The sequence below is a fragment of the Macaca nemestrina genome, chromosome 10 (genome assembly GCF_043159975.1).
Source record: "Macaca nemestrina isolate mMacNem1 chromosome 10, mMacNem.hap1, whole genome shotgun sequence".
NCBI classification, from domain to species: domain Eukaryota; kingdom Metazoa; phylum Chordata; class Mammalia; order Primates; family Cercopithecidae; genus Macaca; species Macaca nemestrina.
Window position 1 is genome coordinate 69,168,405 of NC_092134.1, and position 26,727 is coordinate 69,195,131.

Below are 26,727 nucleotides of genomic sequence, written 5' to 3' on the forward strand. Positions count from 1 at the left end.
ATATAAGAACTAGATTTGCTTTTTGACTTGGAGAAAGGAAGGGCATTGTATTTCTACTAGAGTGCAGGTTAATCATGAGCTTCTAATCATGGTGATGATTTAAATGATTGTAAAAAGATTAGAAAGCCTCAGATCCTACTAAATAAGGATATTTATACTCACTCTCCTTTATTCCATTATGAAAGGAATGCTTATGGTTATGGAAAACTTTTGTATAGTCTTATCTTTGAATCATTTTACTACTCCTACCCCTCAAATCTACTCTGACATTGCCTTCAATTAGACAACTGAGTTTTTAGCAGTCTGCCTTCAGCTCCTTTTCAACCATACTGGGGTTGTACTACTCAATAGAAGGAGATAATGTTATTAACTCAGCTCATCAGGATGCACATGTAACATTTAAGTGAGTTATCAATGGACAGTACCCCACATTGGAAAGGAAAAGATCTGAGGTTTTTTGAGATCAAACAAGCATTTTTTTTTATATATATATAAACTATTTATTAACAGACAAGGCCTACAGACTTATTTCTGCTTGGACACACCCACGGTGCGGCCACGGCGGCCAGTGGTCTTGGTGTGCTGGCCTCAGACACGAAGGCCCCAGAAGTGGCGCAGCCCTCTATGGGCCCGAATCTTCTTCAGTCGCTCCAGGTCTTCACGGAGCTTGTTGTCCAGACCATTGGCTAGGACCTGGCTATATTTTCCATCCTTTACATCCTTCTGTCTGTTCAAGAACCAGTCTGGGATCTTGTACTGGCGGGGATTCTGCATAATGGTGATCACACGTTCCACCTCATCCTCAGTGAGTTCTCCCGCCCTCTTGGTGAGGTCAATGTCTGCTTTCCTCAACACCACATGAGCATATCTTCGGCCCACACCCTTAATGGCAGTGATGGCAAAGGCTATTTTCCGCCGCCCATCGATATTGGTGTTGAGTACTCGCAAAATATGCTGGAACTTTTCAGGGATCACTAGAGACATGGCGGCAGCACAAGCGGCGGCATGTAGGCCTCCTGTGGAAGCCAAACAAGCATTTTAAGAAACGGTAGAGTTGGGTGCGGAGGCTCATGCCTGTCATCCAAGCACTTTGAGAGGCTGAGATGGGCAGATTGCTTTAGGCCAGGGGTTCAAGTTCAGCCTGGGAAAAAAGTAAGACCCCATCTTTATGTTAAAAATTTTTTTTATTAAAAAAAAGGAATGCTGTACATTATTAACAAAAACCAAGGAAAGGAAGCAAACTTAGTGTCCAGCAATGGGTGAATGGATAAAGAAAATGTAGTATATATACACAATGGAATATTATTCAGCCATAAAAATGAAGTCTTGTTATTTGTGACAACATGGATGAAACTGGAGGATATTATGCTAAGTGAAATAAGCCAGGCACGGAAAGAGAAATATGAGTTTGACTTTTGAGATCATGCATGATCTCACATATATATGGAATCTAAAAAAGCCAAACTCATAAAAACAGAGAGTGTAGAATGGTGGTTGTCAGAGGCTTAGGGGCGGGGTGGAATTGGGAGATATTGGTCAAAGGGTACAAAACTTCAGTTAGACAGGAGGAATAAGTTCAAGAGATCAATCATACAAATATGGTGACTATAGTTAATAATAATGTCCTATATACTTGAAAATTGCTGACAATAGATTTTGTGTTCTCACTATATAAAAATAAGCATGTGAGGTAATGCATATGTCAATTCACTTGATTTATAAAATATGTACACATTCTATAGTATATACGTATTTCAAAACATCATGTTGTATACCATAAACATATACAATTTTTATTATCAATTTAAAAAAGTAAAAACTGAAAGTGGTCGCTCAAGCCTGTAATCTCAGCTACTTGGCTGAGGCAGGGGATCACTTGATTCCAGGAGTTCAAGACCAGCCCGGGCAAAATCATGAGATACTGTGCCAAAAATAACCCAAGCAAACAAACTTAAAAAAAGAAAAAAGAAGAGCTGCATACTGTTGCTTTGTCCCAGAGATACACAGTGCATATTAGCATATAAAGCCTCTGAGGAGTTCTGTAGTAAACACATCTGATGAACTTGGTTTAACCAAATACCCTATATCTCCTTTGACCACAGAATCTATTTTAACTATAATATTGTCTGGAATTAGCAATCCATAAAAAGTCCTTTGGAAAATAATGCTATAATTGAAATTACCCAAATCGCCCTTAAATCCAGATTTTCTAGTCTTTCTAAGCTATGTGAACTTCTAGAACTATACTCGCTCTGAGCCAGAAGACCAAGCAATTATATTTTCATTAAAATTTTTTATCTCTAGACATTCATTTGCATGTCCAAGGGTCCAAAACTTCAGTCAAAGATGGTCTGCAATGCTTCATTCTTTTAAACATAATTATATTCAGTGTTTGTAAACTTGGCGTCACCATTTTTCTTCTCAACACTTTGCTCATTAATTGCCTTTTATTTATTTTTTCCAGGGGAACACTATTTAATCTCTTGGTAATTTTAATTAGTGAGCCTCAGATTCCAAAATCTTGTCCTGTGTTTGATATCCAGTTGGTGGCTGATTCAGCTTTAGTCAGAATGTCTTTTGATGCTGAGGTGAGATGAGAATTTTTGGGGTAAACTATTATATATTGGGGCCCTGGCTTCTTTTAATGTGGACCATGACACGGTAGAAACAGAAATATAATTAAACCAAAGAGTAGATCTTTTGTCATTAACCTCAAAACTTAGAAAACTATTCCGTCTAAAGTAGATTTAGAGATTTAGAGGGTCAAGAAAAAGGAAAAAATAACTATTCAGTCAATATTAATATATCCATTTTATATGTCTTAAGGTATGTATATTAAGGAAAGTAATCAGCATTCCTTATAAATTTGATAAATCTATTTATATCTGTCTCTGTACAAAATATGATGTATATGTAATTCCATAGCAGGGGTCTAATAGGTGAAAAATCACTGTCTTAGAGATTTTAAGGTTAACTCTCATACTTTACCATTTTCCCACCTATATGAACAGTATAAATTCTCAGAAAGAGTTACTTATTTTTCTAAGGTTGTACCAAAACATTAGAAATATCAAACTGCCTAGAAGGCACACCTTCTGAGAGAATAAACCAACTTATTATTAGTTTATTTTGAGCCAAGCTAACAGATTTTTTAAAAAAAGATGGAACATGATTTGATAGTTCTTAAATATATGCTCAGAATTATGTTTTAAAAAACTCATTTAGTCATTCAGTAATTTTTTTTTTTTTGAGAAAAGGTTTCACTCTGTTGCCCAGGCTGGACTGCAGTGGCACAATCTCGGCTCACTGCAGACTTGACCTCCCAGGCTCAAGTGATGCTCTCACCTCAGACTCCCGAGTAGCTAGGACTACAGGCACGAGCCACCACGCCTGGCTAATTTTTGTATTTTTTGTAGAGATGGGGTCTTGCCATGTTACCCAGGTTGGTTTCAAATCCCTGGGCTCAAGCGATCTGCCTGCCTCGGCCTCCCAAAAGGCTAGGATTACAGGCATGAGCCACCACATCCGGCCACAATCAGTAAATATTTATTGAGCATCTGTTATGAGCAAACAACATGCTAGGCAGTAGGGTCAAAACAGTAAGCAAAACAGACATGACCCCTGCCTTCATTAGTTTCTACTCTGCTGGGAGAGACAGACGTTATTCAAATATATCCATGAATATATAATCACAGACTCCATATAGAGAGTCTCCAATATCACTTTCAGTGGTGGATTAGGGATTAAAGAGTGGGGTAGAACCAAGACTCAGATAGGCAGGGCTATTAAGGAGCTAGTGCCGTAATCTAGGTAAGAAATGATATGGGCCAGAGGGAAGCACTCCTTGATCCCCAAATGAGACTAGTCCTCCTTTATAGAGCTCCCTTAACTTCCTGTACATTTCTTTCATAGCTCTTGTCTCAGTTTATAATTATGCATTTGCTTATTTGATCATTTGATGTTTGTTCTCCAACTAGACTGTATGTTCCATGAGGGCAGGTCTCATGTCTGTGTTGTTCTCCCTTGCATCCCCAACACCTAGCACGGTGTCTGATGCATATTTGTTGAATAAATAAACGAAGAAAAGAAGAAAAGGATGTAAAGAGGAGTTTGGAATTCTTGAGAGGAATGAAATATCTCTAAGCCTTCTATTTATCCATCCCACAGAAGGAATCTTAGTTTAATTTGGGCATAAGCCTAAATTCTCCAGAGAATCTCTCACCTCAACTCTGGGGGGCGTATTTCTACATTCTTGAAAGGAAGTAGGGTTGTTGATCTGATTGATTTTGCAAATCAAGTATGCAATTTTTTGTAGTAGTATTCTGTAGGCCAACCAGGGATAATGGCTTGCCTTTGAATCCCAGCTACTCAGGAGGCAGAGGTGGGAGAGTCGCTTGAGGCCAAGAGTTCCATACCAGCCTGGGCAACAAGCGAGACCCTGTCTCTACAAAAATAAAAAATCAAAAATTACCTGGGTGTGGTGGCACATACCTGTAGTCCTAGCTACTGGGGAGACTGAGGTGAAAGGACTGGCTGAGCTCAGGAATTTGAGACCAGCCTGGGCAATATAGTGAGACTTCATCTCTACAAAAAATTAAAAACATAAAATTAGCCAGCATGGTAGCTTGTGCCTGTAGTCCCAGCTACACAGAAAGCAGAGGTGAGAGGAATGGCTTGTGCCCAGGAGTTGGAGGCTGCACAGAGCCTTGACCACAGCACTGCCACCTGGGTGATAGCATGAGACCTTGTCTCGAAAAAAAGAAAAAAAATTATTGTATAAGTACCTAAAGGGAACCAAGGGAAATTATCATTTTCTGACTTGGTTTATGACATTGCATTGATTATTCTTGAAAATTCTAGTTACAGAAGCTTATTCTGGAGTATACAAATACCGCTACAGCACTTTTATATGAGATACTTCTTGTCTTTCAGCAGGTACAATTTTTAAAAATTATATTTTAAAATATTTTATGTAACCATAAATTATGTGACTATTATGATATATGTATATTATGCAATTATGTTATATGATTAATAATATATCAAAAATGCTTGTATTTGAGATGGTCCCCAAAACTGGTTGACTTCAATGATATGACCTTTGCTCTTAAGTGCTCATCTAGTTTATTTTCCAAAACTGATTTTAAAGATTCGATTAATCAGGATAAAAACATATTTAAGAATGAGTATCCTTTTATATACAACTTGAACTTTATGAATATAACTTGTTTATTTCCTTGAGTCTTTTAGGGAAATCTCGGATTGGGATCCACAAAGTTTGCTATTAGCTGGATGATGTCCTTTCTACAAAGCTGTCCTCCCATCGTAAGTATCTAGAAGTCAAAACGAAATCACCCCTCAAGCCTAATTAAGCAGATACTCTTGTGCTTAATTAATAAAACACACATTTTTCCCTGTGATGTAATCAAGTTTATCAACCAGAAGCAAAGTGTAAATTTGACAGTTTATTATTTAATTGATAAATTGTTTTTACATTTGGGACCTGAATGTTTAAGGCACTGAAATTGTATCTTAAATGGGAACGTTATTTCATGAAAAACTCTAAGATATATGTGGAAAACAGAATATTAAATTATTAGCTGAATAATTAGGTAAAAAGATAAATTCTTACCTTAAATAGGGAGAGTGAATCTAACACTTGGGATCACTTGTGTGCTCTGTCCCACAGACACCATCCTAGTTCCTATTATCACCATTTCTTTCCTTGATACTACAATCACATCTCAATGGTCTGTCCCTGTCTTCCCACTAGATTACAGGCTGAGGGATCCATTTGAAATAAAAATCTGATTGTCGTCCCTTGCTTCAAATCTCTCAATAACTCTTCCTTCTTAATAAAGACTAAACTCCTTAACATGGCCTACAGGGCCTGCGTGCTATGGCCGACAGCCTCCTCTGGTTCCTCAGCCTCCCTGCTGTGTGGGTCTCTTGCTCACCATCTCTCTCCCCACCACCGCCCGGCTCCCCACAGCTGCATCACAGGACCTGTACCATTGCATCTGTCTCTCCATTGGAAATGCTTTTCCCTCCCTTTTTCACCTGGTCAACTTCTACTCATCCCTCAGGCCTCAAGGCCCCTGTCTGGGGTGGGGCAGTGGAGGATGCTTCTCTGTCCCCCTTGACAGGGGAGATTCCCTCATTAGAGGCACAAATAGTGCATGGCATGGTGTCCTCTTCCTCTGCTTTATAGGTCTCGTCACTGTTGCAGTTTACATTTGTTTGTGTTATTATTTGCTTCTGCCGTGTCACAGCCATTAGCGCCCACTCATATTCTGTCTCTCTCTCCTTCTGGGCACATGGTGGGATTGCACTTCCCTCTCCATGTGAAATCGGGGGGTGGGGGGCGGTCTCTGTTGCTGCTTTGGCTAATGAAATGTGAGCAGAACTGGCTTCTGTCACTTCTGGGCAGAAGCTTTAAGAGCCAGTGTGTGCCACCTGGCATTCTCTTTTCCTTTGGCATAGCACCCACAAGGTGGCTGCTTTGCCCACTGATGGCCAAGAGTAACTACAGTGAGCAGAGCCCTGCAGACCCCTCTGGGACTGAGTCATCAACCTTTGCTGTTTCAAGCAAAGCGTTGGTCTTTTGGGAGGTTTGTTACCACAGCATAATCTAGTCCATCATGACTGATACACTCTCTTTCTCTTCCAACAGACTGCCAGTGCTGTGAGGGTAAAAGCTCTGTCTGTTGTGCTAGGCACACCATAAATGTTCAGTAAAATATCTGCTGAATTAATTCTAGTAAAGGCTTTATCCCTTAATCTCTTCTTACCTCCTCAAACTTATGCACTCAGTCAACAAACACTTAATTGGAAATCTCTTCAAAAGAGTAATCTAAACTAAATTTCCATTGCTAATGGGCACGAGGCAATATGTTCTCTTTTTTTTTTTTTGAGACAGAGTCTCGCTCTGTTGCCCAGGCTGGAGTGCAGTAGTGCTGTGATCTCAGCTCACTGCAACCTCCACCTCCCAGATTCAAGCAATTCTCCTGCCTCAGCCTCCCAAGTAGCTGGGATTACAGGTGCCTGCCACCATGCCTGGCTAAGTTTTGTATTTTTTAGTACAGACGGGGTTTCACCATGTTGCCCAGGCTGGTCTGGAACTCCTGACCTCAGGTGATCACCCACCTTGGCCTCCCAAATTGCTATTACAGGCATGAGCCACTGCGCCCGGCCTGTTCTCTTTCCATATATGGACATGCATCTGTTGGACCGTCAGTGGTCCCCTGCCGTTTCTCTAGAGTGATGTTGGGTCTGTCCTACGGGATCTAGACTCTCTTGTCAGATCCTTATGACATATGTTTACACAAAGCTGGCTGGGGTCAGAGGGTACATTTGTCAGTAGAACAGCCAGCTGCCTTCTACGGAGGTTGAGCCCATGAACTTGTCTTCCTCAGTAGCACACAGGCCCCAACCAATCTCAGACCACTTCACAGAATGTTTGAAAGTTACAGACATTCACAGCAATGGCAGCTCATATGTGCAAGATGCAAGACCCCTTTGTTTTTTGTGTGGTGGTTGCAGACCCTATTACATGAACTGGTGTGTGGAAATCTGGGTTTTACAGGCTCCATGTAACAGGGAAGTTTCTTTTTATTTATTTATTTAGTTTTATTTTTTTTACTTTTATTTCCCATGTAAGCCTTCCTGCATGGTATTTATTTATTTATTTGTTTATTTATTGGAGATGGAGTCTCGCTTTGTCACCCAGGCTGGAGTGCAGTGGCGAGATCTCGGCTCACTGCAACCTCTACCTCCTGGGTTCAAGTGATCCTCCTGCCTCAGGCTCCCAAGTAGCTAGGATTACAGGCACGCACCACCACACCTGGCTAATTTTTGTATTTTTAGTACAGATGGGGTTTCACCATGTTGGTCAGGCTGATCTCGAACTCCTGACCTCGTGATCTACCCACCTCAGTCTCCCAAAGTGCTAGAATTACAGGCGAGAGCCACCACCCCCAGCTTCCTCCTATACTTTTTATTTGACACTGAACAACATTTCGATGAGTAACATTGCAACAGTGGTGTTAGGGTAGTGAGGGCTTCAGTCTAGATTTGTAGTTGAAGCTCCAGCTAAAATAGTTGCTTTTGTGGGTGGCACTCAGCCTACATGTAACTGTATTTTCCTTGTCTAGATTACTTTTGTGGCCAGTATTGTGAAACAAGTAGTGAGGGGGCTTTCAGCTTCATTTCAGCTGCTAACTCCCTGCCAAGCAGTTCTGCTGTACCAGCAATTTTACATCCTCAAGAGCTGTCTGCAGCACAGCAGGACTCTAGCTGAGTATATTAAGAATAACTACAGAGAAGAATTCAGGTAAGAAAAAAAGTCTGAATCTAATCTGCAGTAAGATTTCACTCATTTCTGAGTTCATGCAAACCTGCATTGTGGTCCAATACTTAGAAGATTAGGTATTTATGAGGGATTATTATTATCATCATTTTGAGATGGAATCTCGCTCTGTCACCCAGGCTGGAATACAGTGGCGCAATCTCGGCTCACTGCAACCTCTGCCTCCCAGGTTCAAGCAATTCTCCTGCCTCAGCCTCCTGAGTAGCTGGGATTACAGGCACCCGCCACCACACCTGGCTAATTTTTTTGTATTTTTAGTAGAATAGAGGGTTTCACCATGTTGATCAGGCTGGTCTCGAACTCCTGACCTGATGACCCGCCCGCCTCAGCCTCCCAAAGTGCTGGGATTACAGGCGTGAGCCACCGCACCCGGCCTATTTTTGTTTTTAATAATATTTAACTCTGGGCCGGGCGCGGTGGCTCAAGCCTGTAATCCCAGCACTTTGGGAGGCCGAGACGGGCGGATCACGAGGTCAGGAGATCGAGACCATCCTGGCTAACATGGTGAAACCCTGTCTCTACTAAAATATACAAAAAACTAGCCGGGCGTGGTGGCGGGCGCCTGTAGTCCCAGCTACTCAGGAGGCTGAGGCAGGAGAATGGCGTGAACCCGGGAGGCGGAGCTTGCAGTGAGCTGAGATCCGGCCACAGCACTCCAGCCTGGGTGACAGAGCGAGACTCCGTCTCAAAAAAAAAAAAAAAAAAAAAAAAAAAAAAAAATTTAACTCTGATCTGTGAAAATTGTAGGATTTTGGGGACCTCTAAGAACCATTGCCATTTGAAGTATATTCCCAGGCCAGAAAAGACTAGTGAAACATCAAACTCTCTTTGAAGAACAGTTTGTCACTCATTGTCTTTATTGTAGTTGCATCTCACAGAAGTAGTACTAATTTTAACCTGCTTTGAGTAATTAAGAGTAAATAAACTTGGTTGAGTGCAGTGGCTCAGGCCTGTAATCCTAGCACTGTGGGAGGCGGAGGCGGGCGGATTACTTGAAGTCAGGAGTTTGAGACCAGGCTGACCAACATGGTGAAACCCCGTCTCTACTAAAAATACAAAAATAAGCTGAGCATGATGGTGCACGCCTGTAATCCCAGCTACTTGGGAGGCTGAGGCAGGAGAATCACTTGAACCCAGGAGGCGGAGGTTGCAGTGAGCTGAGATCATGTCAACGCACTCCAGTCTGGGCAATAGAGGGAGACTCCGCCTCAAAAAAAAAAAAAAAAAAAAAGGGTAATAAACTTCACTGAAGAGGATAATAAATTATGGATTGTGACTTACAATTGAGTTATTGGACAGAAGCAATTGATAAAGGAGTAACAATTAATCAGCATGGTTATCAGGGGTTTTGTTTTTTTCACTTACCCCCTCTCAGTAACAGAACAGTAAGAAAGAGCAGTAACCAGCATTGGCTTCATCTGCCAGCCTGTTCTCCTGCACCTCAGGGGTTCCATTTCTATTTATAGGCTGCCAAAGCCAAGTGCACTTAGCAGTGCAGCCCTGCGTAGCACCTATTAAGGAGAAAACCTAGGTTGTCTCTGACTTAAGATGAAAAGAGTGCAGCAGACATAACTTTGTCATTTGTTTGGATGAAGATGTAAAAGGATGTGGAGACATGAATTATGGCCTTAGATTGCCTTTTTAAAAAAAACTTCAGTCCAATTTATAGACTTTTTTGTTTTTGGAGACAAGGTCTCATTCTGTCGTTCAGGCTGGAGTGTAGTGCTGTGATCTCGGCTCATCACAATCTCCGCCTCCTGGGCTCAAGCGATCCCCCCTCCCACTTCAGCCTCCCGAGTAGTTGGGACTACAGGCATGCACCACCCCGCCCAGCTAATTTTTGTATTTTAGTAGAGATGGAGTTTCGTCATGTTGGCCAGGCTGGTCTTGAACTCCTGGCCTCAAGTGATCCACCTGCCTTGGCCTCCCAAAGTGCTAGGATTACAGATGTAAGCCACCACACTCAGCCATGGACTTTTTGTCTTCCGTGAGGTGTTCCATTCTGACTCCCATAAAAGGGATTTGTTTGGCTCTGAGTTGGTCCAAACAATCCAATTCCCATCTCTTCCCTCCTGCACCTCCTCACTTAAAAAAAAAAAAAAAAATATATATATATATATGTAAATTTCACATAATATGAAATTTACCATTTTAAAATATACAATTCAGTAGTTTTTAATATAATTTACCATATTTTGCAACCATCATAACTGTTTAATTGCACACCATTTTCATCACCTCAAAAGAAATTCAGTACCCATTAAGCAATCATACTACATTTTCTCCTCCTCCCAACCCCTGGAAACCACTAATTTATTTTCTGTTGTGATGGATTTGCCTATTCTGGACATTCTATATAAATGGATCATATAATATGTGGTCTTTTGTGTCTGACTTCTTTCACTGAGCTTGTTTTCAAGGCTCATCCACATTGTAGCACACAACTCAATTTTTTAAAACTTAGATACGAACATCTGAAAATCAGGACAGCTGGCAAAGTGGCGTCACACTTGTAGACGACAACAGTTAGGCAGAACTCCTGCAGCTACCCCCTTAGGTACATCATGTACTGTTTAGTTTGCCACCATCTCCTCTCTCTCATGCTTACTCTTACCCCCTAAATTACATTACTGGTAGCCATTTAGGTTTGGATTCTTGTTTTAAACTAGTGTTTTCAACTCACATTGCATAGGAAATACCTGAGTAACTACAGGTTGAGCATCCCTAAACCAAAAATCCAAAATTTGCAATGTTCCAAAATCTGAAATCATTTGAACACCAACATGATGCTCAAAGTAAATGCTCATTGTAGCACTTCAGATTTTACATGTTCATATTAGGGATGCTCAACCATTAAGTATAATGCAGATACTCCAAAATTTGAAAAAATCTGAAATCCAAAACACATCTGATTGCAATCATTTTGGATAAGAGATACTCAACCTATTAAAAAAAAATACTGATAACCAGGTGTCACATGTAGAAATTCTGTTTCCATTTGTCTGGGATGGTACCAGGGCCACGGGATTTTAAAGATAAAGCTCTCCAGGTGATTCCAGTGTGCACTCAGGGTTGAGACCCATTCTTTTAAGTCATCCAAGGAGATGATTGAAGGCCTTCTCATTTTTGCCTCTTCCTCTGGCCATTCCTAGGCTTTTATTGAGGCTGTGGGGATGAGCTCTACTCTTCCTTCTTGACTTGGCCCTAGTAGTCACCACAGCTCAACCCTTTCATTTCAACTCCTCACTGTGCATTGCCTGATAAACCAAGAAGCAGGAGCCTCTGCTCATACTGTGGTGAGGACAGTCCACATGTCAGAGATTTTCTAGGTCACAAATGAGGGAGATTGGAGGGCTGAAAATGCTGCCCAAGTCTTGTGGCTTAGACTCCCACACCCAACAACCCTAGCCAGTGAGTGTGAATGTACCCATGCGACCAATGTGAAAATTCTTGGTTTTAAAGCTCTCTATTTTGTTTCTTTTTATGATTTGCAGGTACTTTATTCACATGCCAGCCTTGCAGAAAAGGCTCCCATTGTGTTACCCCATTACTCAACATACCACTCAACTTTTTCATGAAGTTCTGAAATTGGTTGAATAGAAACAATGTACACAATGTTAATAAGAGTATAAAATGTTAATCAAGAGTCAACTTGATATTCACGAGAAACATTTTTTGATTTGTTTAATATCTGGCTATCTCTGAGTCCTATAAACAAAGATTTTAATTGAATGTTCCATCAATACCTCTCTATGAGAAGTTTAAAATTTTTAAAAATAAATTTGCTTTATTATAAGTGTGCAAAGATCATTATACCATTGGGCAAAAGAGCCATTTCTCTATTAGAGTAGTTCTTCAAACTCACTCTTGCCACAAAATAAACCACTATCCATCAAGACACAGGAAAAAGGAATGCAGGGATTTAGGAATGCTACACTTGCTTCTCTTCAACCTTAGCAGCAAAAGCAAGAAAGTTCTCAAAATGCTCCTAACAATAGTTCTGTTGCCTTAAGCAATAGGATGCTGGGGAGTGTGAGGGCCTGAGGCACGGGCATTCAAGTTCTTCTCAAGGTGTTTTATCTTCTCAGCTCGGGCACAGTGTCCTTGGTGAAACCATGCCAGGGACAGGAGCATGCTCTTCACCCGATTCTGTACACAGAGCCACCCAAAAACCATGATTTCGACTAGGTTCTTGGAGCCCACTATGTCTACCACCAGCAGGGCTTGGTGCATCCACGCCATTTCTAGAATTACAGCTTTGTCTCGGCCTAGGGTCACTCACCCAAGATCTCGTCTGCCAGCCACTCCTCCAGGTAGAACACCAAAGGGTCTCTCAGTTTCTGCACCAGAAACCACCAGGGCTGGATGCCAGAGTTTTAAAATCTGCTACAAAGAAACCTACATCCACTCTTGCATACATAAAATGGTGCTAAACATTAGTGTTTCTCAAGAAAAAAAGTTTCTAAGACAAAAATCTATCAAGGGAACAGAAGCCTATGAAGAGTGAATACAGAAAATATAATCTGGTGAGTTTCTCTGGTGTAATAATGGTGGATGGCGTGAAGCCATGAAATATCCTGAGATAAACTGTTGTGGGGAGTATAAGCTACAGAGTGATTATATGAGAAATGCCGAGCAATAGGATGACACCCTCCTCCTTCACCTGTACAAATTCTAGTGACAAAAGTATTCCTGGAAGAATGAGCAGAACACAGGCATAGCTGTATAGAATGTCACTTCCTCTTTTATCATAGGGAAAGAAGCTTGGACTTCAACAAAATTAAGTGCGTGGTGCCACTCTGTTTCAGGCATGTGTAGGCTAATTTGTGTAGTCCCATAGAGTCTCTATGAAAGACAAATTTTCCATGAGCAGTTATGGCTCTCCCACAACTATTTAAAAACTTGTCTTTACTATATTTTATGCCATAAACTAATTTAATTCCACAAATACTTAACTTTGGCATCACTGTGAGGTGTTGAATTTGGACTTCTAAGAACATAGAAACTGGACTCTCCATTCAACTTATTATGACTTGAGGCAGGATCAGAGAAAAATCTACTTCCAAAGAAAGAGTTCCTAAGCCAGATTCGCCTGTGTTGGGCAGTGGAGATAATTACTAGGACATTTTATTCCTGGTTCTGACAAAGCCAAATGACTAGCTATTTGACTTCAAGCAAGTCAGGCCCCCTTTCCAGGCCATATCTGTTTCTTCCTGGGCTTCCTCTGCTATGTGGAAGGGTGGGGCCGATGTTCTCAAGTTCCCTTCCAGCTCTAACATTCTCTGCCTGTGACAAGACATTTCACACTCTGAAATGGAGTAGTGTGTTTCTCTGCTATCTCAGCTCAGTGGATGATTTCGCACTAACTTCAAGTAATCCTGAAAGTTTCCCTTTCAGCTGTCACCAGTCATCACCCCATAAAGTGTCCAGGCCTTTTCCTTCATTAACCAATGAAGAGTCCAAGTTTTCTACCCTCCATTTTGGGGGCAGAAAGAGGAGCAAAATGGTGTTTTTGAGTGTCCTGGCTGTTAGATGGGGGATTATTTTCAAGAGATGGTCAATCAAAGGAATATGAAAAGATTCTTGGAACACAGGCAAGAATCACCTCAAACTGGACAAAGAATGTACTGGTGAACCCACAGGATGACAACGAGAGGATCAATTCAGTTCTGCCTCAGCTTCTAAGCGGTGCCCTGGATCTGGGCTAGTAGCTGTGCAGGCTCTGGTGAGGGCTTGGGGTGTCTCTCCCATGTGATTTCTGCCTCCTCTCCCACTCGTCTCTTTGCCCCGGGATCTTACTTTATTTAATCTCTGGGAGCAAAAGCTCTGTCAAAATATATCCGGATCTTTTCATGTTGGGCTAAAGTCAGTGGTTTTTTGGAGAGCTAATAGTTGAACATTTGTCACCCTGATTTTCTTCAGTCTACTCTGTATAACTCTTGTCTATTCATTTGCACAGTCTGGGACCAGAAACTAGTAATTCGAAGGATTAGCCAACCACTATTCTTTTCTGTTGTGTGCTTTTTGTTTGCATTGTTGTCAAAGGCAAGAAAAATCACAGAATGATCCATCTCTATTAGTGCTCAGATACATTTAACATTTTAACTAAATATTGACCTCACCTACAAAATAATTATTTTTCAAGAAATCTGATTGTAGACAAATTTGACTATGAAGATCACATAAATAACTTTTTAAGAATTCAAAGGCTTGCCAAAAAGACAAGTACACACGGACAGTTTTCAAGCCAGGGTCGAGATTCTAAACCCTTTGGCCACCTTTATAATACAAGCATTGACATTTACCACCCCTATCTACTCCCACAGTCATCAGCTCTACCATTTAAAAATATAGGTAGGCCAGGCACTGTGGCTCATGCCTGTAATCCTAGCACTTTGGGAGGCTGAAGTTAGTGGATCACAAGGTCAGGATTTCGAGACCAGCCTTGCCAGCAATGGTGAAACCCCGTCTCTACTAAAAATACAAAAATCAGCCGGGTGTGGTAGCGTGTGCCTGTAGTCCCAGCTACTCAGGAGGCTGAGGCTGAAGAATCAATTGAACCTGGGAGGCGGAGGTTGCAGTGAGCCAAGATCGCACCACTGTACTCCAGCCTGGGTGACAGAGCAAGACTCCGCCTCAAAATAAATAAATAAATAAATAAATAAATAAATAAATAAAATATATATGTAAATAGGCTGGGCGCAGTGGGTCACGCCTGCAATGCCAACACTTTGGGAGGCCAAGGTAGGTGGATAGCCTGAGCAATGGAGTTCAAGACCACAATGGACAACATGGTGAAACCCTGTCTCTACTAAAATAAAAAATTAGCCGGGTGTGGTGGCATAAACCTGTAGTCCCAGCTAATCGGGGTAGGCTGAGGCACGAGACTCACTTGAACCCAGGAGGCAGAGGTTGCAATGAGCCAAGATAGTGCCATTGCACTCCAGCTTGGGCTACAGAGTGAGACTCCATCTCAAAAAATGAATTAAAAAAAAATATATAAAATAATTTAAAAAATATATGTAAATAATATATAGAGATTATATGTAATTATATATACTTATAATTTTAAAATTTCATCTATATATAATAGGGGGTAAGAACACTGGTTTTGAGGCCAAAATGGTTTAAATTCCAGTTCTGCACTAGTTTTGGACCTTAGGAAGTTACTAATATTTGCAAGCTGCAGTTAAAGCAAAGACAATATAACCTATTGCATAGGGTGTTAGGAGATTTAAATGAAAACATAAATGCTTTAGCACACAGCATGGTGTCTGACTTGCAGTAAGGACTTGGGGTATATATTGTTAAACCTAACAAAGCTAGGTGAGTATTGCCTTATTTTTTTAAACCAATCTGAGGACCAGCCACTATACTCATAGAACCCCTGATCTATAGAGCACTGGAGAACAGATTCATTTAAAAAAAATTTTTTTTTTTTTTTGAGACTGAGTTTTGCTCTTGTTGCCCAGGTTGGAGTGCAATGGCGTGACCTCGGCTCACTGCAAACTCTGCCTCCCAGGTTCAAGCAATTCTGCTGCCTCATCCTCCCAAGTAGCTGGGATTATAGGCGCCCACCACCATGCCTGGCAATTTTTTTGTATTTTTAGTAGAGATGGGGTTTCACCATGTTGGCCAGGTTGGTCTTGAACTCCTGACCTCAGGTGATCCACCGACCTCAGCCTCCCAAAGTGCTGGGATTACAGGTGTGAGCCACCGCGCCTGGCCTGACAAGTGACTATTTTCACTGCTTACCACCGGGAAAGAGTGTTGGCTCTAATTGGCGCCATCAATGGAAAATCTATATGGAAAATACTCTTTCCAACGGTAGACAGAAAGCTTTTTAGTTCCTAAACTTTTTTCAGCCTTTGACTTGAACAGGTAATTACTAAGTGACCAAACTGAAATAGCCATTCTTTACTTACAGAGTTCCAAACGGATTCACAGGTAGTGTTAGAGAAGATACATGAAGAATTTCTTTTCTTTTCTTTTTTTTTTTTTTGAGTTTCGCTCTTGTCCCCCAGGTTAGAGTGCAATGGTGCAATCTTGGCTCACTGCAACCTCCACCTCCCGGGCTCAAGTGATTCTCCTGCCTCAACCTCCCAAGTAGCTGGGATTACAGGCACGTGCCACCATGCCCAGCTAATTTTTGTGTTTTTAGTATAGATGGTTTCACTATGTTGGCCAGGCTGGTCTCGAACTCCTGACGTCAAGTGATCTGCCCGCTTTGGCCTCCCAAAGTGCTAGGATTACAGGCATGAGACACCGCACCTGGCCAACTTTCTTGATTTTTACTGAAATCTAGATATTCTAGCTACTGTTTAAAGAGGGAAAAGCCTGAAGTTCTTATAACTGATAGCGTATTTTACATAATTTCATATTGAATCTAACTCACTGGTGGTAACACTTTTAATTTTGTATGGAAATGCTTGAGAGGACATTAATAAATATGCTATAAGGCAGCTGATAAGCATACTGAAAGCTTGTTGGCTGCTAAGCTTCAATCCGTGCCATTATATTTTTTCTGAGGCTAGAACCACTTGTTTTATATTTAACATATTTGCAAATTAGAGAGGTTCAGTGATAAATATGGAAGAGAAGCTGAAAATTCTTGATGAGATAAATTTGATGTTTTTTTTTTCTTGAGATGGGGTCTTGCTATATTGGCCAGGCTGCAGTGCAACAGCTACTCATAGGTGAGATCACAGCACACCACAGCCTCAAACTCCTGGGCTCAGGCAATCCTCCTGCCTCGGCCTCTCGAGTAGCTGAGACTACAGGAACATGCCAGCATGCCAGGTTCATGGTGGGAATTTTTGAACAACGCTTGATAGTGTTAAATTACTGTCTGATTGCTCTTTGTTCACTGGATTTGCTTCTAAAATGCAGTACAGGCTGGGCGTGGTGGCTCACGCCTGTAATCCCAACACTTTGGGAGGCCGAGGTGGGCAGATCACTAGAGGTCAGGAGTTTGAGCCCAGCGTGGCCAGTATGGTGAAGCCCTGTCTCTACTAAAAATACAAAAATTAGCTGGGTGTGGTGGCAGCACCTGTAATCCCGGCTACTTGGGAGGCTGAGGCAGGAGAATCACTTGACCCAGGAGGCAGAGGTTGCAGTGAGCTGAGATTACACCACTGCACTCCAGCCTAGGCAACAGAGCGAGACTTCATCTCAAAAAATAAATAAAAAATAAAATAAAATAAATGCAGTACAGGCTTGTAAGGTCAACTTGAATTTGGGTATCGATAGTAGGGAGACAGCCATTCTCCATGTAGTCAGACCAAGCACTTCTCTGTATTTCCGTGCCTTGTGAATCTGAAGCTTTTGTCATTTTGGGGAAGGCAACATGATTCCTTGGCTAGAAATCTGGGTAGTGTTACTTTTGGGATAAGATGCTATGTCAGACCTTGTTCTTACTTGTCATCAGACTTTTGGCGGGTTATTTTAAATCTTCCAGCACCTTTATTTTGTAAACTATAAGATAGTAAGAAGCCTACCTTAAGGGTTTTTGTGAATATTAATTAATTCATACATAAACATCTAATTCTATGGTTACTATATATTAGGATGACCCATATAGCATTGTCATTTTCAAGTCCAAAAATGTTGGGATCTGCAATTCCGTATGGTTCAAATAAACAGCAAGCCCTCAATAAACGGTAGCTATTATCTTAACAGAAACACTCACTTGCTTAGTGACCTTGTACTTTAAATATACAGTATATAGTTTATTCTCATTTCCCAAGTAGTTTGACACTTTGTTACAGCATGGCTTATTCTTGCACAGATTTGCATAAACCATACATCAAGTCATAGAGTTCACTTACAAATTATTGTGTGGTTATAACATACCTAAACATGTTCAGAATGGAATTAATTTTCTTGATTGCCTTATGTGACAGTAAAAGTCTGTTCTTCCACTAGTCTCTCCATCTAAGTGAATGGCACTCCATTCACTCTACTACTCAAAAGAGAAACCTGAGAGATCTGTTTCCTCCCTTCTCTTTATTCCGCAGATGTAACCCATCAGTGCTTACTGGCAATTTCTTCAAGATATATTCCTGATCTACTGACTTCTCATAATCATGGCTATTACCCTAGTTTGAATCTCCAGCACCTACTGTAATAGCCTATTTAGTCACTTTTGACCCCTACAATCCATTTTCTAAAGGGACAGTTGTCTTTTGAACATGGAAATCAATATAACTTCTGAGGTAATGAATTTAAATCTTTTTTTTTTTTTTCTTTTAGAGTCAGAGTTTCACTCTTATTGCCCAGGCTGGAGTGCAATGGTGCGATCTCGGCTCACTGCAACCTCCACCTCCTGAGTTCAAGCGATTCTCCTGTCTCAGCCTCTCGAGTAACTGGGATTACAGGCACCTGCCACCATGCCCAGCTAATTTTTGTATTTTTAGTAGAGACGGGGTTTCACCATGTTGGCCAGGCTGGTCTCGAACTCCTGACCTCAGGTAATCCGCCCTCCTTGACCTCCCAAAGTGCTGGGATTACAGGCATGAGCCACCGCACCTGGCCAATGAATTTAAATCTTTGCACTGCTTTCCATTATCCAGGAGTAAATCCCACGTCCTTACCACGGCCTTCAAGGCCCTTAATGACCTGACCCATGATTATCTTTGTGACCTAATCCAAATCATTCTCCTCCTCATTTGCTACTCCCCAAACACATTGGCCTTTGTGCTATTCCTTCAAATAAACACCCCAAGCTCTTTCAGGCCCTGGAAATTTGTACTAGTAAATATTTTATCCCTGATCTTCAGCTGTCACTTCAAAGAGCTTCTTTGATCACTCTACAGTAGCATCCCACCCACCTACATTATCTTTTAACGTTTTTTGTTTACTTGCTTATTCTTTGCAATGTGAGAATTTCAGGATGTAAGCTCCATGAGGGTTTGACCCTTCTTTGTCTTGTTCAATACTTTTTTTTTTTTTTTTTTTTTTTTTGAGACGGAGTCTCGCTCTGTCGCCCAGGCTGGAGTGCAGTGGCCGGATCTCAGCTCACTGCAAGCTCCGCCTCCCAGGTTTACGCCATTCTCCTGCCTCAGCCTCCCGAGTAGCTGGGACTACAGGCGCCCACCACTTCGCCTGGCTACTTTTTTGTATTTTTTAGTAGAGACGGGGTTTCACCGTGTTAGCCAGGATGGTCTCGATCTCCTGACCTCGTGATCCGCCCGTCTCGGCCTCCCAAAGTGCTGGGATTACAGGCTTGAGCCACTGCGCCCGGCCTTGTTCAATACTTTATCCTCAGTAACCGGAATGGTGCCTGGCACAAAGTGTTTCATCTACGCTGAAGCAATAAATGGACTAATAAAACACAAATTAGATGAGGATTAATTACTGGCTTAAGATTTCAGTATGGTTTTGTTTTCTCTGTTTGTTTGTTTGTTTGTTTGAGATGGAGTCTCACTCTGTTGCCTAGGCTGGAGTGCAGTGGTGTGATCTCGGCTTACTGAAACCTCTGCCTCCCAGGTTCAAGCAAGTCTCCTGCCTCAGCCTCCCGAGTAGCTGAGATTACAGGTGCTCACCACCATGCCTGGCTAATATTCTTTTTGTATTTTTAGTAGAGACAGGGTTTCACCATGTTGGCCAGGCTGGTCTCGAACTCCTGACCTCAAGTGATCTGCCTGTCTCGGCCTCCCAAAGTGCTGGGATTACAGGTGTGAGCCACCACACCCAGCATCAGTATGGTTTTAAAAAAAGTCAAAGTCATAGCTGATCTCCAAACATGTTCCAAACAATACCATCCCTCACTATATTTGCATATTACTCCTCCCATCAAGAGGTGAACTTTGCCCAGGTGCAGTGGCTCACGCCTATAATCCTAGCACTTTGGGAGGCTGAGATGGGCAGATCACCTGAGATCAGGAGTTTGGGATCACCTGAGCAACATGGCAAAACCCTGTCTCTACTAAAAATACAAAAATTAGCCGGGCACGGTGGCACACGCCTGTAGTCCCAACTACTTAGGAGGCTGAAGCAAGAGAATCGCTTGAACCTGGGAGGCGGAGGTTGCACTGAGCCAAGATCATGCCTCTGCACTCCAGCCTGGGGCGACAGGAATGAAACCCTGTCTCAAAAAGGTGAAGTTTGTGTCCCTTCTGCTCTCATCTGGACTGCTCTCATCTGGGCTGAGACTGTGATATTCTGACCAGAAGAATGTGGAGGAAGTAAAGTTCTAGGATTTCTGTCCCAGACTTTAAGATGGTCTGGGTCTGGCAGCTTCTGTTTCCAAGCCACCATGTAGAGAGGCCTTGGAGGATGACATCATAGGCATGGAGAAACCACACAGAAGAGCACCAGCTGCCCTTTCCCAGCAAACATGTGGGAAACCCAAGTGAGACCTGTAGAAGAACTGCCCATCCCATCCACAGAATTGTGAGATACAATAAAGGGTTGTATTAAGCCTCTTAAGTTTTGTAGTTTTGCATTTTGACAATATAAAACAGTCAATATTTTCATTTATTATTAAACAAAATTATGCATTATACCAATGTTTGGGTAATTCCAAGTTACTATTTTTTTTTTTTTTGAGACAGGGTCTTGCTTTCTCACGCAGGCTAGAGTGCATGGAGTGCAGTGGTACGATCTCAGCTCACTGCAGCCTCGACTTTCTGGGCTAAAGCAATCCTCCCATCTCAGCCCCTTGAGTAGCTAGGACTACAGGCATGTGCCACCATGCCCAGGTAATTTTTGTTTTTTTTGTAGAGACAGGGTTTCACCATGTTGCCCAGGCTGGTCTTGAACTCCTGGAATCAAGTGATCTGCCCACCTCAGCTTCCCAAAGTCCTGGGATTTCAAGTGTGAGCTGCTGCTCTTGGCTGGTAATTCCAAATTAAATAATGCACCAACATCAGGTCATTCTAAACAATCCAAGTGTTTTTACTTGTCTATATGCTCTTCCAGATCTTTTTTCCTATATCACTAAAATCAGAATATAGATTTTTTTCCTCTTGTCACTTTGAATGGATTTGATAATATTCCACAGTTTTCTAGTTCCTTAGAAATGGGATTTAGTGAGCTATGATGGTGCCATTGCACTCTATCCTGGGAGACAGATTGATACCCTGTCTAACCAACCAACCAAATAACAGCAACAACAAAAATGTGTTTACATACAGCAGGGTCCATGTTATTCTTGTCCCTTCCTGGGGAGAGGCCCTGGGAATCATACAGCACAAACAATAGTTGGGCACATAAGAAAATCAAGCATTGGGCCAGGTGCGGTGGCTCACCCTGTAATCCCAGCACTTTGGGAGGTTGAGGCGGGCAGATCACTTGAGGTCAGGAGTTTGAGACCGGCCTGGCCAACATGGTGAAACCCCGTCTCTACTAAAATACAAAAATTAGCCGGGTGTGGCAGTGCGTGCCTGTAATCGGAGCTACTCGGGAGGCTGAGACAGGAGAATCACTTGAACCTGGAAGGCGGAGGTTGCAGTGAGCCAAGGTCATGCCACTGTACTCCAGCCTGGGTGACAAAGTGAGACTCTGTCTCAAAAAAAAAAAAAAAAAAGACAATCAAGCATTAATGGAATATGACGTACACCAGCTCGTCTGGGATTGTTCCATCCCTCATCTCTTCCTTCTTCCAGCCAGCCCCTAGAAGGGACTGGGGTAAAGTTTTATAAAGCTGGGAAAAGACAAGGTTTTTGGAGGTTTATTGGTTATACATTGTAGAGATTTCCAGGCATGAGTAGACCTTGGGTGGAAGAGTTTTTTCTTTTTTTTTTTTTTCCTTTTTATTTTTTCTGGTCTTTTTCTTTTTTGTTGCCATCTACTTAGAAGGTGATTTTGACTCTGGAGACTCTGGTGACTTTGCCTTTGGAATTACTGGCTGGGCACAGTGGCTCACACTTGTAATCCCAGCACTTTGGGAAGCTGGGGCAGGTGGATTGCTTGAATTCAGGAGGCAGGTGGATTGCTTGAATTCAGGAGCTCAAGACCAGCCTAGGCAACATGGTGAAGCCCTGGAGAGCTAAGGACTACGGGCTAAGCAAGAGAAAAGAATGCAAGATCTCCTTAATATTTGCCCCAAGATTCTGAAAGAGGCAAAGAGGACCTTTAAGTTTCCTTCTAGGTGGTCCACTCCTTTGAAGGCCCCAGGATGGGTGTGGGGTTTCAGGACAGAAGGTATGCCTATACATAAAGATGTTAGATTTGGCCGAAGCACGAATCCTCTTCCCTTCTCTTTCCTCTTTCTATATCTGATGGTGATGGGGACAGAGTAGCAGTGACAGTGACTGTGAATATGGGATTTTTCATTTGTTTTGCCAACAAGGAGGGTGGGGTGGAGGAAGGAGGGTGTAAATCAAGCGACATAGGGCTACTCTCAATACTATTTCAAGTAAGATTTATATGGGTTTTGGTGGGTTGTCCTGCAACATCTGCCATTTTTTACAACTTTGTTTCTACGGGAAATTATTCTGTCTTCCACACAGCTGACCTACAAAATGAATTCGGAAAGGATATAAAGGAGTAGTTATTTTACTTCTATTAGCAACTATCACCACCAGAGGGCATAGTTGGATTAGGAAGAGAAAGAAAGGCAAAACTGGTCTAACCTATGGAATATTGATTTTTTTTTAACTGTGAAAAACGCATATTGAGATGTACCCTCTTAACAAAATTTTAAATGTACATGATTGTTAAGTATATGCACATTGTTGTACAGCATATCTCTAGAAATGTCTCATCTAGCATGACTGAAATCCTATACCCATCAAATTGCAACTAATTTTCCCCTCTCCAAAAACACCATTCTAGTTTGTATGAGTTTGACTCCTTTAGATGCCTCATGTAAGAAGAATCAGGCAGTGTTGTTGTTAGTGTTGTTTTTGAGATGGGCTTATTTCACTTAGCATAATGTCTTCCAAACTCTTCTTGCAGCATATGACAGGATTTCCTTCTCTTTTTAAGACCTTCATTTGTAGGTCAGTTATGTGGAAGACAGAATAATTTCCCCATAGAAACAATGTTATAAATAATGGCAGATCTTGCAGGACAGCTCTGCTGAATAATATTCCATTGTGTGTATATATCACATTTTCTTTATCCATTCATCCACTGATGGACATTCAGTTTTTTTCTACGTCTTGGCTATTGTAAATAACACAGCAATGAATATGGGAGTATGAATATCTTTTCAAGATCCCGTTTTCAATTATTTTGGATAAATACCAGAAGTGGTATTGCTAGATCATACAACAGTTCAATTTTTAATTTTTTGGAGAAACTTTCGTACTGTTTTCCATATGGCTGTAGCATTTTACATTCCCACCAACAGTATACGCATGTTCAAATTTCTCCATATCCTCAACACTTATGTAGTTTTGGTAATGGCCATACTAACAAGTGTGAGGTGATATCTCACTGTAGTTTTGACTTTCATTTCCCTGATGATTAGTGACACTGGGCATCGTGTGTGTGTATGTGTGCATGTGTGTGTGTATTTGAGACAGAGTCTTGCTTTGTCACCCATGCTGGAGTATGGCCTACTGCAGTCTTGATCTCCTGAGCTCAAGCAATCCACCTCAGCCTCCCGAGTAGCTGGACTACATGTGTGTGCCACCACAACCTAATTTTTAAAAAGTTTTTGTTTTGTAGAGACAAGGCCTCACTATGTTGCCCAGGCTGGTCTTGAACTTCTGGGCTCAAGCGATCTGCCTGCCTCAGCCTCCCAAGTGTTGGGATTACAGGCATGAGCCACCATGACTGGCTCTGGGTATCTTTTTATAAACCTGTTGGCTATTTGTAAGTCTGCTTTGGAGAAATGTCTATTCAGGGTCTTTGCCCATTTTCGAATCAGGTTATTTGTATTTTTGCTATTAAATTAAATGAGTTTCTTATATATTTTGGATATTAACCCCTTATCATATATATGGTTTGCAAACATTTTCTCTCATTCCATAGGTTGCCTTTTCACTCTGTTGGTTATTTCTTTTGCTGCATGGAAGCTGTTTAGTTTGATGTAGTCTCATGTGTCTATTCTTCCTTTTATTACTTATGCTTTTGGTATTGTATCAGCACTGATTCTTATACTTTAAAAATTCCTGCAGGCCGGGCGTGGTGGCTCATGCCTGCAATCCCAGCACTTTGGGAGGCTGAGGTGGCAGGATCACTTGAGCCCAGGAGTCTGAGACCAGCCTGTGCATCATAGTGAGACCCCACTTCTATACAACAACAACAAAAATAAATAAATAAAAATTTCTGCAAACCTTCAAAATTAAATCATTTTTGCTGTCCTGCTTCTATAATACATACTAACATCAATGTACATGTAAGAAAACTTGTACTCTTATAAAATCAACAAATTTATAATCTAAAAGTTTATTAAATTAATGCAAATTAATATCACTATGAGGCATGATGTTTTCCTGAAAATACGTTTCTTTTTGCAAAGTGAGTATAGTAAAATGCTACAATATACTCTCGAATTCAGCATCCTTCTGTGATCATGTTCCACTTTTCTCTTTCTGAAACACTACAAGTCTTTATTTACAGGCCATGCATCTTTTTGTCTTTCACTTGGCTTGAACATTTCACTATGGAAAAGTCTACCTCTGTTCTCTCTTTGGCCAGGGACAAAGTTCTCCCATTTAGGGACAAACATTGGATCAATGTAAATAATGCAAACACAGGCACTTTAAATCACAAGCATTTTATTGAAATGAAAATAAAACTTTAAATTATCCAATAAACCCCACAGACTTTCTCTTTTTTAAAAATTATTATTTATTTAAAAAATAAATAGAGACGAGGTCTCACTATGTTGCCCAGGCTGGTGTTGAACTTCTGAGCTCACGCGATCCACCCGCCTCAGCCTCCTAAAGTGCTGGGATTACAGGTGTGAGCCACCATTCCCAGCCACCTCACAGACTTTCAAGTTGAAATCTAGGCCAAGCATGGTGGCTCACACTTGTAATCCCAGCACTTTGGGAGGCTGAGGTGGGCGGATCACTTGAGCCAGAAGTTTGAGACCAGCCTGGACAACTTGGCAAAACCCAAGAAAACAAAAAACAAAAATGCCAGATATGGTGGAGTATGTCTGTAGTCCCAGCTACTTGGGTTGGGGGCTGAGGAGGGAGGATCACTTGAGCCTGGGAGGTAGAGGCTGCAGTGAGCCATGTTTGTGCCACTGCACTCCAGCCTGGGTGAACAGAACAAGACCTTATCTCAACAACAACAACAACAATGAAAAAAAAAACAAAAAAGAAAAAGAAAATCTACAGACCCCAATTTGACCTCTGCTAATAGAGGATAAGGGGCTCGAAGTGTTGTAGGTACGTTGACCTGACAGCATGGTTTGCCTGTGTGGGCCCTGGCTTACGTCGTTTTTCCCCAGCACCCACTTTCACTTTCAAAAGTGTCCTCATTTGGACACAAAGACATACAGAGTGATATAATGGATTTTGGGGATGGGGTGGGGGGTAGTTGGATGGGGGGATGGATAAAAGACTACATATTGAGTACAGTGTACACTGTCTGGGGGACAGGTGCACTAAAATCTCAAAATTCACCACTAAGGAACTCATCCATGTAACCAAAAACCACCTGTGCCCCCCAAATTATTGAAATTTTAAAATGTGTCCTCATGTGGACAATAAAATATAAGGTTATACACCCTGGTTACAGCCATCCTGGCCTAAGGTTTTAAGATCAGTAAAGACCTGTGCCTTAACAGTAGGAGTTAGGAAATAAAGGGGTCAATGTCATTTACAGAACTTTCAGAGACTTCTCTCAGGAAGCATATCTAGTCCAATATGAGTGAAGCTTTGAGGGCCCAACTGAACTTCATCTTGTTCAGATCTCCTTTTGTGACTCAGACCTCAATAGTTCCCCTACTCCCACACCCCTGAAACACCACCTCAAAACACAGGCTATAAGAAAGGAAACAAAGAGAAAGATTTCATCACAATTAGGATCCCCTGAGATACGAGAGCATATAAGGTCATTTTAGGATAGGAAGAATGAAGCTTCTCAAAGAGTCAAATTTACTGAGAAAAGCTGGAAGACAGGACAGCAGTTTTGCAATCACATGACATAATTTGGCTGATGTTGTGAATAGGGATTGCTACACAACAAAATGATTCCTCAATGACAAGTCTCAAGATGAAATCCAGTTGCCAACGTGACTTCAAATGGTTTGGTGTTAACAATGATGAAAAGATGGAATGAAATAATGATTTTTAAGGAGATTGAGAAATATTTCTCTAATAAAGTGTTTTGAGAGAAAGTGTATGTTCGTGTGTGTGTGTGTGTTGGACCATATCCAAGAACAAAAGTGGCATACAAACTGAAATATGCTGAGATTGGTTTGTTGGAGCAAAAAAGATCATCTTGGCAAT

General features: G+C 41.6%; 2 protein-coding genes and 1 long non-coding RNA gene across 10 annotated transcripts in view; 1 reads left to right on the forward strand and 2 right to left on the reverse strand.

Annotated features, from left to right (window-relative positions):
* Window positions 1-14,875, forward strand: part of C10H12orf56 (chromosome 10 C12orf56 homolog) — a 116,980-nt gene extending 102,105 nt beyond the window's left edge. For 3 of the 7 annotated variants that reach the window (XM_011727289.2, XM_071071510.1, XM_071071511.1), the window contains 5 exons: window positions 2,465-2,588; window positions 4,861-4,935; window positions 5,251-5,325; window positions 8,154-8,332; window positions 11,863-12,164. In XM_011727289.2, coding sequence (XP_011725591.2) covers window positions 2,465-2,588; window positions 4,861-4,935; window positions 5,251-5,325; window positions 8,154-8,332; window positions 11,863-11,968 — 559 coding nt within the window. In that variant the 3' untranslated portion in view covers window positions 11,969-12,164. Of the gene's footprint in view, window positions 1-2,464; window positions 2,589-4,860; window positions 4,936-5,242; window positions 5,326-8,153; window positions 8,333-9,433; window positions 9,552-11,862; window positions 12,165-12,456 lie in introns of those variants that run through there. The other 4 variants (XM_071071507.1, XM_071071509.1, XM_071071508.1 and 1 more) reach the window with 4 other exon arrangements.
* Window positions 1-26,727, reverse strand: part of LOC105473462 (uncharacterized) — a 122,890-nt gene that overhangs the window by 67,427 nt on the left and 28,736 nt on the right. The window lies entirely within an intron of this gene.
* Window positions 475-1,041, reverse strand: LOC105473460 (small ribosomal subunit protein uS13-like). Its single transcript, XM_071071513.1, has one exon. The coding sequence runs from the start codon at window positions 982-984 to the stop codon at window positions 589-591; it is 396 nt and encodes a 131-aa protein (XP_070927614.1). The 5' UTR covers window positions 985-1,041; the 3' UTR covers window positions 475-588.